Consider the following 16,841-nt stretch of genomic DNA (forward strand, 5'->3'; position numbering starts at 1 on the left):
AGGCATGACACTGTCATATGATTCTAGGAAAAATTTTAGACTCAGAAATCTTTGTAATGAATTAGGAACAGGCTTGGAAGTAAGGAACTTAGAAGTCCAATACTATGATTCAATATTAATCTTAGCTAGTACACTTTTACACGGTATCATTTTTGGGCAATGGTATTCAACTCATGTCCAAAGCAAATGTAGTTTCATCACAAATCCTAAAACTGAACATTACAGAATAAATCTGTAAGGTTTCTATTAAGCATATAATTGCAATAATATACCATAATTTGAGCTTGTACACATTAAAAATATATAATATCTTGTGCTCAATTTATTTTTTCCAGTTAAATTTAGGCTGTCAACTCCCATTCCCAGTACAAAAAGAATACTGTGAAAAATTAAAAACATTTACATGTATATTGTTTTAATGCACTATTTTACAGATTTCCTTAAGCAAAGGATTTGGGTTCGTTTTCTTGGAAGCTCCAAAAGAAACTAAGAATACAGTTGATGGGGTATCATCATTTTACTTCAAATAGCATTTTTCATCAAACCTATGATTTCTAAAAAATACACAAAAATCTGTACATAAAAGAAAAAGCCAGAAACAACCATAATGCATAATATTTGAAATGTGCAAATATTTTAAGGTGTTCTAAAGCATTTCTAAGGTAGAATCTTATAATAATTATGGAATGTACTGCATCCTAGATAATTCAATGATTTAAGAAAAAAAATTACAGCCAAAGAAACTTACAAGGCACACTCAATGCTGATGGTAGTGTTGTATCTTATAGTCTTTAAAATCCAGACTTAGATAGTTATTAGAAATAAACAACTGCTACCTTAATATTTAATAATTTTATAACATCAGCTCACTTCCAAAATTTTGATAAAATATCACACTGATATTTATAAAATGAGAGTATGGCTAGGGCAAATTATTAACAAGCCTAATAGAGCAGAGCTCTACTGCTCTAATATCAATGGGAAAAAAATTCTACACACATACACACAATACATATGTATATATGTTGTGTATGTTTATTTATGGATGTTATCACTCACAAATGAAAGGCTGACCACTCAACTTTCAAGCTTCGCATTAGTGTTTTATGACATGGTATTCCAAAAATTACAAATATATTTTAATTCTGTTTTGGTCAAATCTTGCTATTAAAAGGATCTTGGGATAAAGAAGTTTCTTCTTCAGGATAAAGATGATGTCAAGTCTAATATGTTTTCCAAGATTGCACAGTGAAAGGTTCTTTTGAACTAGTAAAGTTAAAAACAAAAGCTTACTGCTTTTTTAAGGCAATATTTAAATACATACAGTGAAAAAACACCAGTACAAAATCCATCAGTGTTCAATTAGTACTGGTCACCACATAATTAAAAATCTTCTAGGCCTGATCACAGTGTTCCTTGCTTTTTACAGTAATCTCTCTTTCCATCAAAATTTTAATTAAAAAAGGAAATAAAAATAACATTTGTGGGATAATCAATTAATTCATACAAGAAAAATGATATTTAAGATGATTTCTTCTCCAAAGCACATAACATGGGTTTACTTTACTTCAAGTTTATGTGACAATATTTTATGCCAGGTACATTTAAAAAACAAACCAACAACAGTCTGTTGACATCATTGCTTTTCATGTGAGAGTTCTAATATTTACCATTTGACTTGTCACTCACCATATCTTACCATTTTTTTCTTATTAAATAGGAGATTCTAGAAATTGTAAGAAAAATAACATAAAGCTAAAGGAACGTTCAAGAGATCTTCATTCTCCTGTGGAGAAGAAAAAGAAACATTTTTGGAAAATCTGCAAATATTTGAATGCCATCCCAAAGAGGCAAGAGTGCCTAAAAAGGAAAAATTATGGCCAATTGTTTACTAGTTGTCTTTGGTTTAGCCTTCTTGACCAAAATCTTCTGTAAACTTCTTTAATTTTAAGAGGTCATGTTCATTAACAGTTGGTTTTGTGCTGGCTAATGACCGTAACATATCAGGCTGTTGAGAGAAAAAAGGAAAAAAAGCATCACTAAGCTGTATGAACCCATGGTACTTTTGTTAACTGAGTAACTTACTAAAAATCTAGGAGTCAAAATTATAGTTTACCCACCAATGTTAGATACTTGAATGAAAAACAAAAACAATACACTCAAATGATCAAAATTTGTTTTTTAGGCATTTCTCTTTTAGAAGAAAATACTAAATAGTAAGAGGACACATATCACAGATACTATTTTTAAAAAAATCTCAGGATAATATCTACAGCAATTATTACTATTTACATATATTCTGGCCAAAATTCCTGTTATTTCCTAAATCTACAAGACTAAGAACTGAAGTTCAAAGAAGGATATAGTCTAATCTTTGGATCAAGGGCTACATCTTATTGACCTTTTTATCCCCCACAGTACCTACATAGCAGGCATTTAAAAAATATTTGCTGAATGAATGAAATGATGTTTAGGACATTCTACTTAAGGCTGTAAAAGACAGTACATTTTAAAAGATTTTCAATCAACATAGGTGGAAACATAAAGGAGTTAATTTTTAACACTTAATTACCCAGAATAGTCCATTACTAGGCATTGTATTTTATTTAAATTTTTTTGGCATAGAGAATTTTTATATATTCCTAAGTGAATTAAACAAAAGAACTCTCTCCCCTTAACAAAAGTGTCACTAAGACAGTTATAACCAAATGCATGGATTGTTCAGAAACATTATTTTCTTTGGAGAGGACCTATAATTTTATTAGAACATGGCACTTTCAGTGATAAAAGTCCCTTAAAGCAGATCAACACCTGCTCTGCAACTTAAAGCCTTGGCCCTAGAGGGACTGAAAGTAACTTTCCCAAAATTACTCAGTATATTTCAAGAGGTGGAACCTGAACAGTCTCTGAACTCTAAGCCACTCCTCCACTATGGCAAATGCCTCTTTGCCATAAACATAGCATGTAACTAATGACAAATGAGGTAATATTTGCAACTAGATTGGTGTCTTTGAGAAAACAGACTATAATACATACTGGAGTAGTTACCATTTCTTTTTCTAGCTCATTTTACAGATGAGGAACTGAGGAAAACAGAGTTAAGTGACTTGCCCAGGGTCACATAGGCAGTATCTGAGGCCACATTTGAATTCAGACTCCAAGTTGGCATTCTAACCATCTAGCTGCTTGTATTTTCAAATACACAATAGCCACTCAACAGATAATTTGTTCACTGCTAAATAAGGAATAGCTATGATCAAGTTCACTAATAAAAGTCCTGCTCATAGCTCAACTAAAAAGGGCTGTCCTGAGAGACAGCAAGACATAGTGGAATGAAGAAAGCTGCTGTTGGAGCCAAGAAGGCTTTGGTTCAAGTCCAACTTCTGTTGCATCTTGGTTATTCCTCTGAACAAGTCAATGAACCTCTCAGCATTGTAGGATTAGGGAAACTGTAAGATGACAGGGGTCAGTGGCAATGAAGTCTCCCTAATCCCTGGTCTTTGGAGAACACAGGCAGGCTTGACTGGATAGGAGGGGCAGGAGCCTGTGGAGTACTCTTTCACCTCCCCCCTCCTTCTAAGCAGTTGGAAGTCAGTTAACTGTTTGTAATGGAGGATAATCTAGCTTGGTAATTTCTGGGCCAAGATGGTAAGTGGGGGAAAGGCTAAACCCCTTGTGATGATATCTTTCTCTGTATTATTTCCCCACAGGATAGAACAGGTGAGGCTTGGTGTCTTAGGAGCAACCCACTATCTCAGAATTTAGGATCAACTTCAGAGCCACTAGTAAGAAGAACTTGGCTTATGGAGGATGTGAGTATTTCCCCAAATTATCTGTATCCAGACACAGTTCCTAGATGATAAGGGTTTAATGATATCTTGGAATAGGAAGGGGGAAATGGTTTTGTATTGATAGGTAAGGGAAGCTATCTAAAACAGATATGTCAAATAAGCAGCCCCTACCCCAAGAGGGGGAAATGTATCTTGAATGGCTGACTTCCTATCTAAGCCCCTAAATCTTCTTTCTAAACCTAGAAAGCTAAACTAAGGTAGACTGTGGTCTTGTTTGAAGGTCTAACAAAGTAAAGTAGCTTTGGCAGTTAGAGACTGAATGATCCAGCTCAGAGCTACATAGATTGCCCCTCTGCTCAGAACCAAGAGCAAAGAGTCAGGAACCTGCAAGAAGGGTGTCCTGGCTTTTATAACAGGACTCCAACTGCCTTTAACTACCCCCTCTCTTAGAGTTTTGGGGGGCCCTATGGAATTCTGTGATGCAGCTTAAACCCCTCTCAGCAATATGGATCCCATAGTATCCCAAACAAAACCCAAAGTCTAAAACTTAGAAGTGCCCATTTGTATTGAAAAAGGAAGCTCTTCACCATAAGCTGCTTGTATCAATGAAATAATAGGTCTTTTTAAGAAAAACAATTTCCTCCAAAAGATTAATAAGAAGCAAGTGGCTAAAGATACTCATTGGCTGTAAAGCACTTTAGCAGAAAGTAGGTGTAGATCAACATCTCTCACTGTGTAACTGAGATAAGATCAAAACAGGTACATGATTTAGATGTAAGGGTGATATAATAAGAAAATTAAGGAAGCATGGAATAATTTGCCTATCAGATTTATGGATAAAAGAAGAAATTATGACCAAACAACAAATAGGGGATAAGTAACATTAAGGGGCAGCTGGGCTAGCTCAGTGGATTGAGAGCCAGGCCTAGAGACTGGAGGTCCTAGGTTCAAGTCCAGCCTCAGACACTTCCAGCTGTGTGACCTTGGGCAAGTCACTTGACCCCTACTGCCCACCCTTACCACTCCTGGGCCAAGGATGGTCCCTAGCCCCGATGAAAAAAGGAGGAGGGTTGGGCGTGGGGCTAGCAACCCCACCCTGTAAAAACTACATCTGCTAAAGAAACTGCAACCTAAAGTAGGGGCAGCTGGGCTAGCTCAGTGGATTGAGAGCCAGGCCTAGAGACGAAAGGTCCTAGGTTCAAGTCCGGACTCAGACACTTCCCAGCTGGGTGACCCTGAGCGACTGTGTGTCCCATTGCCTACTGGTTGTGGCCCTATGCTCCTAGAATGGAGTCCCAGGATAAAAAAAAAAAAAAAAAAAAAAAAAAAAACCATTAAGGGATATAAAATGGTAATTCTGATCACATCAAATTAAAAAAAGTTTTGCACAAATTAAACCAATGCAGCCAAAGTTAGAAGGAAAGCAGGAAACTGGGAAAAAACGTTTTTACAGCAAGTTTCTCTGATAAAGGTTTCATTTCCCAAGTATACAGAGAACTGAGTCTAATTTATAAGAATATAAGTTCTTCCTCAATTGATAAATGCTCAAAAGAATAAGAACAGAATAGGCAGAACAGAACATTTCTTCAGAAGAAATCACAGCTATCTACAGTCATGAAAATATGTTCTAAATCACTAATGAGTATACAAATGCAAAGTAAAACAACCCTAATTACCACCTCACACCTATCAGATTGGCTAATATGACAAAAAAAAAGGAAAATGATAAATGTGGAAGGAAAGTGGAAAAATTACAGACAATGAGGCACTGTTGGTGGAGTTATAAACTGATCCAACCATTCTGGAAAGTAATTTGGAACTATACCCAAAGGGTTATAAAACTACTGTGTTATTTGGAATTCTGGGGGTTCCATTTAAAAGTATTTGACAAACTTCCTGTGGACATGTGGGGGACTTTGAAACTACATTTTCCGTGATCCAATGGGTTTCCGGTTTTGGACGTGGTGATGTCTCCAATGTATAGCGCAGCTTAAATTCAGAGGTCGGCCTTGAGACAATCTCTTTGGCTACGCAGACAAGATGGGAGGAGGTATGGACAGGCGGCATTTTTTGAAATAGTCGGGCGTGGTCTTATATATTTTACCAACATGGCCATGGTAATTAAAATATTACTTTTCCTCATAATATCAGCCTTTATCATTTTTAATCATTACACTACTACTCTTTGACCACAGTCAAAGTAGGGTACACACTACTAGGTCTGTACCCTAAAGAGATGAAAGAAAAAGGAAAATGACCCATATATACAAAAGTATTTGGAATACCACTGTGCTCTAAGACAAGATGAACAGGAGGATCTAAGAACTTACATGAATTGAAGCTTTCAGACATATATGAACTGATACAGAATGAAGTAAGCAGACACAGAAAAACACTGTACACAGTAACAGCAATACTGTATGCTGATCAACTGTGAATGACTTAGTTATTCTCATTAATGACCCAAGGCAATTCTGAAGGACTTATGATGAAAAACGCTATCCATCTCTAGAGAAAGAACTGATAGAATCTGAATGCAGATTGAAACGTTCTTTTTAACTCTATTTTTTTTTTTTTTGCTTTTGGAGGGGGGACCTGTTTTCTTTTGCAACATGGCTAACGTAGAAATGTTTGGCATCACTATAATTTATATCAAAGATCTTGCCTTTTCAAGGAGAGAAGAGAAGAGAAAGGGAAGGAGATAATTTTGGAACTCAAAAAAATTTTTAAATGAATGTTAACATTTTTTACTTGTAATTTGAGAGAAAAAAAAAAACAAAAAAAACTCCAGTTACTTTTGTTTATAAACACTAAATTCATGAGTTGTTTAACATATATTTACATATACACATAATTAGTTAACAAAATACAAAACAGAGTAAAAATTCTCAACCTTGCACAAAATCACCCTTCTTGGAACAAACCCCTGAGAATTTATAATCCTCACAGAATGTTAATAATTTCAGAATGTATGAAAAAAAAAAAGACCTCTAACTTCCTAAAGTGCATAAGCCCTCTAAACTTTGAAATTTAGTTTTTTTAAAAAAGGGCAGCTTAGTAAGTAAGGAGAAAAATAACACAAAATGATGCTCCTGCCTCTAAGAAGTAATTACAAATCTAACAATGATTAAACAGCTTCACCTACTGTTAAGGAAGGCCCAAAATGAAAAGAAAAGAGAAAAATAGGAAAAAGAATGTTCTATCCAGTTCTTATCTTTCTTTTAGTGTCATTTTACCAAGTTTAATATCCTATACTTTGGAATCACAGTAACTCGGTATGAACTTTTGGAATATAGAATTTTTGTATAGCTTTCTATTATTTAACACAAAATGAAATTCTTATCCCAATACAAGTTTCTTTTGATTGTAAACACGTAGATGCACATTTCTATAAACATATAAATAAGCTATTATGAATAGATTATATTCAGAATATGAATACTCAAAAAATCTTAATAAAGCATTATCAAGGAACAAAAAGTGATTTGTTCAACATAAGCAGTTAAGTAGCAGAGTCTGGTTTCAGGTTCCATGATTCCAAAGAGAGGACTCTTTCAATTAGTACAACTAGTAGTGTCAGAAGTGGGGTGTGAACTCAGCTGTTTATCTAACTCTCAGCCCAGCATTCCATTATTCCATATTGACTCTAATTTTGTACTATTATTTGCAATATACATAAAACAGTTCCCAAATAATTTCATAACTAAACATTTTTTTAAAAAGACAAAATAAAAAGTCCAAACCATGGAAACAGCTGGCTCCAAAAGTTTATCCCCAGAGACATCCATCCATGTCATTTCAATGGCACCAGGATCACCCGGAGAGCATGGAGTAAGCAAATCTTCTACTATTATATTGGGATTAGTGGGTGAAGGACCTCTAACCTTGAAAAAAATAATGGTATGGATTCTTTTAGTTGAATGAGAAATAAAAGAAACTAGATTATAGCCATCAAAGTTTAGAATATGAAGAAAATCTTTTTGTCTATGAAAAATGAGTAAAATTCATCATTATGAATCATTAAACTATCAAGACTCTTAGTGCTATGACTTTTGCTTCTGGTCTCACTGATAACATCTATACTACCTCATCCTGAGTAATTCTTGAACATGTTAATTAAGCTTTATAAATCTTCCACATAAGCTCTATCCAATGTGGTAGAGTTCTTCCTCTGTGCCTGTGAGCACTGAGAGGATCAGGGTAGCACACAGACTGTTTACCTTTTTTTTCTTTATTCTTGCTCATGACCAGATCATCATCTTTTATTATACATTCCTGGATGACCTTTTTGCAAGCAAGTTATCAATGGTAATATGCTATAATATACTCATACCACCATGAGTTTTTCCAATGTTCTTTAAGCTGCCCAGAAATCACAATTGAGGGTAGCCTAAAAAACAGTGAAGAAACTCAAAGTGGGTATGAATAGATGACACTGCTAAAATAATATGGTATTTAAAAAATGGTTTTTTTTCTATCAAGGAGAAACTAGGAACTGCTGAAAACATCTCACAATTTCCTAAGTGCAACCTGAATATGCTGTCTTCTTGCTATTCAGGCTATGTTCAGTTTGTTATCCATCTGCAGGGCTGTTCTAAGATTCATCCATTTAATGACTAGCTCAATGGACTTCCTGCATGTTCTATATGTTACAGTTTAGACACGGGTAGTCTTAATCCACTTGGATTTTCCTGTGTAAATTATCAGAAAAATTTCTTTTGAGTGGTTGTGGATCTCACTGAAGAGATGCTATGGTATTCTAAAACTTGACAAAATCATCTCAGTCAACATTAAATAAGGGCATCTTCGGGACCTCACAATCTCTAGAAAATCTTTTATCTTGACAGACACTGTATAACATGTCTTCTGTAGTTGCTGAACACCTTTGGAAAACCAAAAAGCTGACTGTCATCATATCCTGAATTTCTATATGTTCCACAAGGCTGGATAACTACTCTGATGTTTGGTGGCTCTACTCTACATAAAGTATTAATGTATTGGCTTGCTGTCACTTTCAAAAGAAAATAATTGCTAAAATTAAAATAGGAAACTAAATTATGTTACAAAAGATATTATTTTAATGAATTATGTAACTATGGAAAAAGATCCTAAATTAATTAAATAAATGGATTTGAAAAATATATTCAAAGCAATTCAGTAATGATTCATAACTGCTTTAAAATACAGAGCTGTTAAACATACACTAAAATATTTCTACACAAATTGTACTTTTTTACAATTCATAAATTAAGGAAAAAAGTTTTAGAGCTGTCAGTTATTTTTATTTTAATTCTATTTATATTTTCTAATCATGTTCCTGATTTAGTTTATTTTCATGTAAGGAAAAAATTCAAAGAAAAAGAGCAACTGTAAGTCTCTTACATATAATTTAAAAATACCCTCTTGTTCTGAAAAATAAATGCAGTCTCACACACTGAATAAAGGAATGATCAAATCAAACCAGAGCCTAACAAAGGGCTCTACACACAGTAGGTATTCAATAAACATTGCTATTAATTGAGAATTGTTCATTTTTGTCCCACTGGCAAGGGTGTGAAGTATTACTATGGTATATGGATTGTCTCAAGTACTACAGAAAAAAAGCATGAGTTCTCTAGATCTGTCCCAATACAAATTTTGAGCAGTATCAAACTGGTATTACATCCCACCAGTTTCAACACTAATGTTTAGGTTAGGTTTAGGTAAGTAGTGTGTGGTATTAAACTCAAAATTATGTTGAATCATAGGACTTAGGGCTAGAAGATATCTAGAAGATCATCTCATTCAACCTCCTATTTTACTGGTGAGGATAATGATGCTCAGTTAGTGTAGATGACTTGCCCAAGGAAGCCAGTAGTCAATATAAATGCCAGCACTGAGTAGGACCTGGATAATTTGGTCAGTTCTCTGAGACCCAGTATTTGTCTATAATGCCAGGGAAGGTAAGAACCAATTCCATCATGACCCATATGCCTATAGTTTTGATCTCATTCTTGAGGCTAAACAGAGATGAAACAAAAAACTAGCAACATTTTCAATGCTATGCTATCAGTTTAAAAGAAATTATTTTATTCTAAAAATAGCTGATAATTAAAATCAGAAACATTTTAATAGTTTTCGTACTTCATTTACACACAAGAGTTTGCTATGGTTTTTACTTCTGAGGCCTTCACATTAGAACAAATGCATTAATGTTAATCATAAACACTGTAATTATTTAAAATGTAATTTCATAGAAAATAAAAATAATTTTTAGAAATATGGTAGCCATTTAAATAAACCCCTGAAATGATGTCAAAATAATCTTGTGTAGTTGTGACCATGCCATGCTCCCTACTCCAAGTAGCTATCACCTCTAGGATCAAATTAAAAATTCTGTGTTTGGCATTCAAATCCCTTTATAACCAGGCCCCTTCCCCAATTTCTTTCCAGTCTTCTTACACTTTACATCCTTCTACACACACACTCTATTATCCAATGACACTGGCCTCCTGGTTGTTTCTCAAAATATAACCTCCATCTCCTGAGTCTGGGCATTTTCATTTGCTGTTCACCATGCCTGGAATGCTCTTCTTCCTCATTTCCATTTCCTGGCAACTTCCCTCAAGTTCTAGCTAAAATTTTGCCTTCTACTGTATAGAGCCAGCTCTATATGTTTTTAGGGTCCTGAGTGGCGTTTTGTGGCATCAGATTGTTAAGACAGGAAAAAGAAAATGAGAACAACCAGACTAGTGGTTAGCCCGTGCTGATCTAACCTCTATGGGCTTTGGAATTTATTTTATACTGGTTTCAAACAAAGAACACAAAGAAAGAGTCACAGCTGTGAAGGAGTTACAAATCATACACAACCCATTAAAGTCTAAAAAGTAGAGATATAGGTACAAGGACAAGGGCCAAATTCCAACCACCAATTAGTAGGGGTTAATTCTGGGAGCAGAAATATATTTCATGGAGATGTTTACTAATTGAGTCCTGTCTTCCTGATTTACAGATCTGGACCTGATCAGATAGTCTGGACTAGATTGTCCGGCTCCAGCTTATCTAAGTAATATATTTTTTAGGGTTCAGGCTTCTTAATTATCAAGGAGAAAATCTGTTAACTCAGTAGCTGCTGGTCTGCTTAAGGACTCAAAGCTTTCCAATAAGAATATTGAGAAAAGGTGGGGATCTGAAAATGAGTCAAAAGAAGAGCCTTAAATTTTTACCTTAGATGGCCCATTCTATCTGCATCTGACATGCAGTGCAGAAAAATCATACACAGTTTTACTTGCCGATGATTTTGTAATGGGATCCAGACAAAATATCTATTACAGACTCTATTTCTCTAAATGACTCCTAATAGCCCCTTGGAGGGGTCAAGTTGTTTTTGGATTAACCTACCTACTGGTACCAGAGCTTTTCAGGGCTCAGGTGACCAGAAGCAAATACAAAGACTGCCTCAGCCTGGATTGGTCATGTAGGGAATCCAGATAACAGGCCCTAACTTTGACCCTGTTTCTCCAATGGCTCTCAACACTACTGGAAGCTCATCCTAATTCCCACTAATTGTACTGTCTGTTATTTCCAGTTTATCCTGTATATAGCTTGTTTGTACATATTTCTTTGCATGTTATTTCCCCCATTAGATTGTGAATTCCTTGAGACTTGTTTTTAACCTTTCTTTGTATTCCCAAGCATGTAGCACAATGCCTAGCACATAGTAGTATGCTGGTAACAAAAGTTTACTGACTGTTTAGAAACTTTATTTTCTATGAAAGTGAAAGTTACCTGCATTAAGGAAATTGCATTTAAAGACAGTTTAATCCCAAATGAAAATAAAGAAATTGGAAAAAAGTTCATGATACTCATATAAAACCATGAGGCATAGATACCTATTTGTGAAGTATATTGAAACCATGTTCTAACATCTACAGTGCTCTAACTGACTTACTCTTTTGAAATGAGTAGCTGACTGCACTTTCCTCACAGGCTGCATCAGTGCATCTCGTACAATGATACTGATGTCAGCCCCTGAATAGCCATCTGTCTTCTTTCCCAGTTCTCGAAAGTCTGCTTCTGATAGGCTGTTGTGTGTGGTTCCCAAATGTAACTTAAACATTGCTGTCCTGGCATGATCTTCAGGCAAAGGAATATAAATACGTTTTTCAAATCTGAAAAATATGAGAAGGAACAGAAAATATATTTGTGTTTTAAAAACTGGAAAATAAAGAGCAAGCAGGTGATAATCTTAATTATATATGCAAAGTTTGGCTAAATAAAAATATTAATGTGTTGCATACAACAGAATTAGGTCTTGTATTTGAATATTTTACTTTCTTTGTAGAAAATGTCCATGAAACAATTTTTTAAAAGGATAATCAAGTTAATTATTCTGAACTCAATTCTGATGTTCAAAAAAAATCTCCATATTTTTCCAAAATATGTTCCTACAGATGATATTATAATTAGGGGTTGCTTTCCTAGCCATGTATAAATGAACAAGTAAAGTGTACTATGCTATATGCCATAAAAGTAAATTATGATTATGCAAGGTGCTTCAAAAAGAAACTAGCTATTTCTCTTCCAGACCTGTGTTTTGTCAGTGTAGGGACCTTTAAGAAGTAATAACTAATGTTACTGATGAAAATTGACCTCTCTGTAACTCAAAAGTTTAGTGATACAATACAAATAAAAGCTATTATACATCTAAAACTTATATCAGCTTCAATAAAATCTGTAAACCTTAAAGTACCATGTAAAGATGAGGTTTATTTTGCTGTTTATGATGAGAAGGGTTTGGGGATGTCTTGGTGATATAGGAACATATTCTGAAAGTTGTCCAATAAAGTTTAAAACTAATTCATATAGTTAAGTTACACTGCAACAAAAGCAGGGTCATTCAAAATCATTCCACTGATCTTAAACATTCATTCACAATTAGATTATACTTTTCAAATACTGCTTATATTTATCCACTCTTGCTAGGTTTCCTGCTGAATGAATTAGATGAATGCAAAGAAAATGTAGTGTACATGAGATAACATAGAATGGAATAATATCAAGTGAAGACAGTGGAAACTATGTATCTTCTCCCTCTCCCCAATAACATTCAACACATGGATTTATTTAAAAGTTAGAGAAATAGCTTTTTTGGCCAGGTGGCAAACTAACCCAGGTCATCTATTGTTTTTGTAAAAAAATATAAGAAACTACAATTTTAGAAAAGAACACAACAGAAAACAAAATGTCAATTAAAGTACATTTGTAAAATTTCACGTCATGTTTGCCTGATCAGTCAGTCAACAAACATTTACTAAACCCTTACCAGGCAACTGTGCAAAAGTACTAGGGAATTAAAAAAAGATGTTTACTAACCCTACTCCATAATACCACTTGGTGAAGAGTAAGAAATACAATGAAAACTCCTAGCATAATAAAAGTCAAATGAATATGCAAAAATTGCATAATGATTTAATATGCTATTTTTCACAACAAAAAAGGGATTATTATTATTTAGTGGTGGCATTTTTAGGGAAAATCATCATGATTATAGTACCTTCGTCTGATGGCAGAATCTAAAACCCAGGGTATATTTGTAGCTCCCAGTACCAAAATTCCATCATTGTCCACACCAACTCCTGCACAAAAATAAAGACTATATTTAATAATTTTTTATCTTGCTGTCTACTAAATCATAATTTTATGTATGCATAAATTTTATGTATACCTAAAAATATAGTACTCTGTAGATGAAGAATCCAAGTGGTTCTTATGTCAATTTTGTTTTCTTTAAAACTACTCCCTAATTAGTTTAATAATTGCTGAAGAAGAAAATACTTTTAATAGGGCTTTTCTGTGTTATTAAATGATATAGCAAATAGCCCCTTTAACTTGAATCTTCCAGTAAGTGACGGACAATTAAACACTGAAAATATACTTTACAACAAAATATACAGATTATGAAAATTAATTTCACTCACTATGTTCACGGTATGTAGTAAGCTGATTAAACATATAAATGGGGTTATTAAAATAATAAATCCTACCTTGCATTTGAACCAGGAACTCTGTCTTAATTCTCCGAGCAGCTTCACTTTCATTTTCACTTCTAGAGCCACATAGAGAATCAATTTCATCAATGAAGATAATAGAAGGTTTGTTCTCCCTGGCAAGCTGAAATAAATTCTTGACTAGTCTGAAAAGAAACAAATATTTTCAATTCTAGTCTATCATGCTAATTAAAGATATTAATGGAAATATTACAAAAATATGTAACAATGGGAAACAGAACTTATTTTAAATTAATTTAAGTTTATAACCCCTTTCAAAAAAAGGCATAGGAAATTTAAGCATCTCCAGAAAAGGAGTCTTTAACATAACAGAGATCCCTTTCTTTTAACTAAGATGAGCACTGAGTTGATATTTGTTCTTTAGGTCTTTAGGGGTAAGTAAGGAGGGGTAAAAAAAAAAAACCATTATAATGTTTAAATGCAAGAAAAATAAAGATCTTAGGTTGATAGATTCAGAGACAGAAAAGGCAATCCACGTGTTAAAGAATACTAGGCCTTGATTTAGGAAGATCTGAATTCAAATCCAATCACACACACTTAACTAGCTATGTGACCCGCAGAAAGTCACTTAACTTGTTTGCTTCAGTTTCCTCAACTGTAAAATTAGAATAATAGTACCAATTTCCCGGGGTTGTTGATTGATCAAACAAGATAATATTTGTAAAAAGTGCTTAGCACCTAGCACATTGTAGGCACATGCTTTATTCCCTTCCCTTCTTTAAGACATTCTAAAAAGTGGTTTTATTTAACAATGAGAATATTCCCATTACTTCATTGCTGTGAATATCTATTACTGATCAAAGATAAAGAACTTCTCTCCTCATATTTGACATTGTTTTTGAGGTGAGGGTGGATGGGTCTTGAATTAAAGAGTTCACTGGGCACAGGAAATTTGAGGGTGAAGACTCCCTTCAACATTGCAGACTGGCAACTCAGTCTCAGAAAGTTGCCATGGGCATTAAGATGTTAAGTGACTTGTTCAGTCACATAGTCAAGATGTGTTAGAAACAAGACTTGAATCCACGTCTTCCTGACTTCAAGGCAAGTCCCCTGCCGACTATACCATGCTACCTCTCTGGCTCAATCATTTGACAAGAATCTGTATGTGCCCATATGCTGGGCAATGGGGATTCAAAAGACAAAAACGAAAAAGTACTCATATCTCCAAATAATTATAGAAGCTATATAAATACTATTAGACCTTTCATTTTTTGTTTTTCCTATGGTGATGAAAGAACAACTATAGATAACAGTATAAGCAATCAATTTTAAAACTTTCACAAAACTGATGAGGGAAGATATTTTTGTCCCCACTGATATTTTGTACAAATGAGTTTTGCTAGTTAATTGGGCCTGGCACTATAGTAATAGGTATCATACAAACAAAGCTGATATAATAGAAAAATGCTGGGGTTGTTGTTTGATTTTTTTATACAAAGTTTCATTCCTAATACTTGTAGTTAAGGACAAAGTATAAGGATATGCTAACAAAGTGAGCTTTTTTTTTTTTTTTTCCAAGTTTGCCTTTTAGGGAGCAGCTAAGTGGCTCAGTGGATTGAGAGCCAGGCCCAGAGACGGGATGTCCTAGGTTCAAATCTGACCTCAGAAACTTCCTAGCTATATGCCCCATTGCCTAGCCCTTAAAACTCTTCTGCCTTAGAACCAATACACAGTATTGATTCTAAGATGGAAGGTGAGAGTTTAAAAAAATTGCCTTTTAAAGAAAAAAAATTATTCCAATTTTCAATGTTCATTAGCATTATGGAAGGTACATAATTTAGTCCAATTTCTCCTTTTTACAAAGGAAGAAACTGAGACCCAAAGAGGTTAAATGATTGCCATGGGTCACAGAAGTACCATGTGCTAGAGCTAGCATTTGAAACCAGTCCATCTGATTCCAAATCAAATGCTCTTTTTTCTATATACTATGACATGTCATGTAATAAAATAAGAAGACAAAAACAATCTTTGGTGTTACTATGGATACATTATGTGGAAAAATCCTAATGTCTACAATTCATCTTTAAGTCCTGGGATGTCAGAAAATACAAGCTAACAATCTTCAAATTTTCTCTTTGCTAACCCTCAGGAGATTTGGCTGGACAACTCCACTAAAAAAAGAAAAACTTTTTTTATCCCATATATGTTTAAATCTATTTTCTTTACAATTACATCTGGCATACAAATAGTTTAGCTTGTCTTGTTCTGTCATTTTCTAGTAAAATGTGCCATGACAGATAAGATATGACTCTAATATAATATTATTTTTAGAAAAATATTTCACATGAAAAAAGTTCCATGTAAATGAGTGTTCACCTATGGAGTTGTCGTCAGAACCAGTCATAAAAGGAAAAATCAGTCTAATCATTTCTTCACAGTGGTACCTTGGTGTTATCTCCCCAAACTCTATTATCAGCCTGATGATCCATCTTTACTCTCCACACTTGGATATGAATGGCTTCTGTTTGTTTCTAGACATCAAACTTGCCATCAAAGACAAAGCTTTTGTCACCACCAAGGATATTCAAAAGATTATACCACATACTGAAGAAAATTCCATGAGGATTTCCAAAAATATTTTGATTCATGATAGCACTTTTAGTCTATGTGTATATTCTCCTATAATGAATCATGTGAAAACAACACTCGGCACATCTGTTAAATGGGACCCAGTTACATTTTGTATTTAAAACCTAAACTAAGCCAGACTATTGTTACTACATCTTTGGATTCTATATAACTTTTTTTTTTTCTGAATATACTCCTTCCCTAACCAACCAACAATCTTTATAAACTGTAATAAGGAATAAGTCAAGGCAGATAGGTGAAAAATTTAGAAAAGTATGTTGGAAAATGCAAGCTTGAGCTGAAATTCTAAGGGCTCTTGGAATGTGGTTGAAAGGTCATAGGGCTTTTGAACTATGGGACAGTTGAGAGCTCTTCCCCTGATCTCACTGGAGAAACCCCACTTGGACTGCATTTTGAGGAACTACAAATAGGT

At 34.2% G+C, this 16,841-nt stretch overlaps 1 protein-coding gene across 1 annotated transcript in view; it reads right to left on the minus strand.

Moving 5' to 3' along the window:
• Window positions 1–394: 394 nt before the first annotated feature.
• The window catches only part of VPS4B (vacuolar protein sorting 4 homolog B), a 41,953-nt gene continuing 25,506 nt past the window's right edge, over window positions 395–16,841 (minus strand). The window contains exons 7-11 of the mRNA XM_044665784.1: window positions 13,817–13,965; window positions 13,327–13,408; window positions 11,722–11,941; window positions 7,535–7,675; window positions 395–2,008 (exon numbers count right to left, since the gene is read on the minus strand). Coding sequence (XP_044521719.1) covers window positions 1,907–2,008; window positions 7,535–7,675; window positions 11,722–11,941; window positions 13,327–13,408; window positions 13,817–13,965 — 694 coding nt within the window. The 3' untranslated portion in view covers window positions 395–1,906. The remainder of the gene's footprint in view (window positions 2,009–7,534; window positions 7,676–11,721; window positions 11,942–13,326; window positions 13,409–13,816; window positions 13,966–16,841) is intronic.

The sequence above is a fragment of the Gracilinanus agilis genome, chromosome 1 (genome assembly GCF_016433145.1).
Source record: "Gracilinanus agilis isolate LMUSP501 chromosome 1, AgileGrace, whole genome shotgun sequence".
Taxonomy (NCBI): Eukaryota; Metazoa; Chordata; class Mammalia; order Didelphimorphia; family Didelphidae; genus Gracilinanus; species Gracilinanus agilis.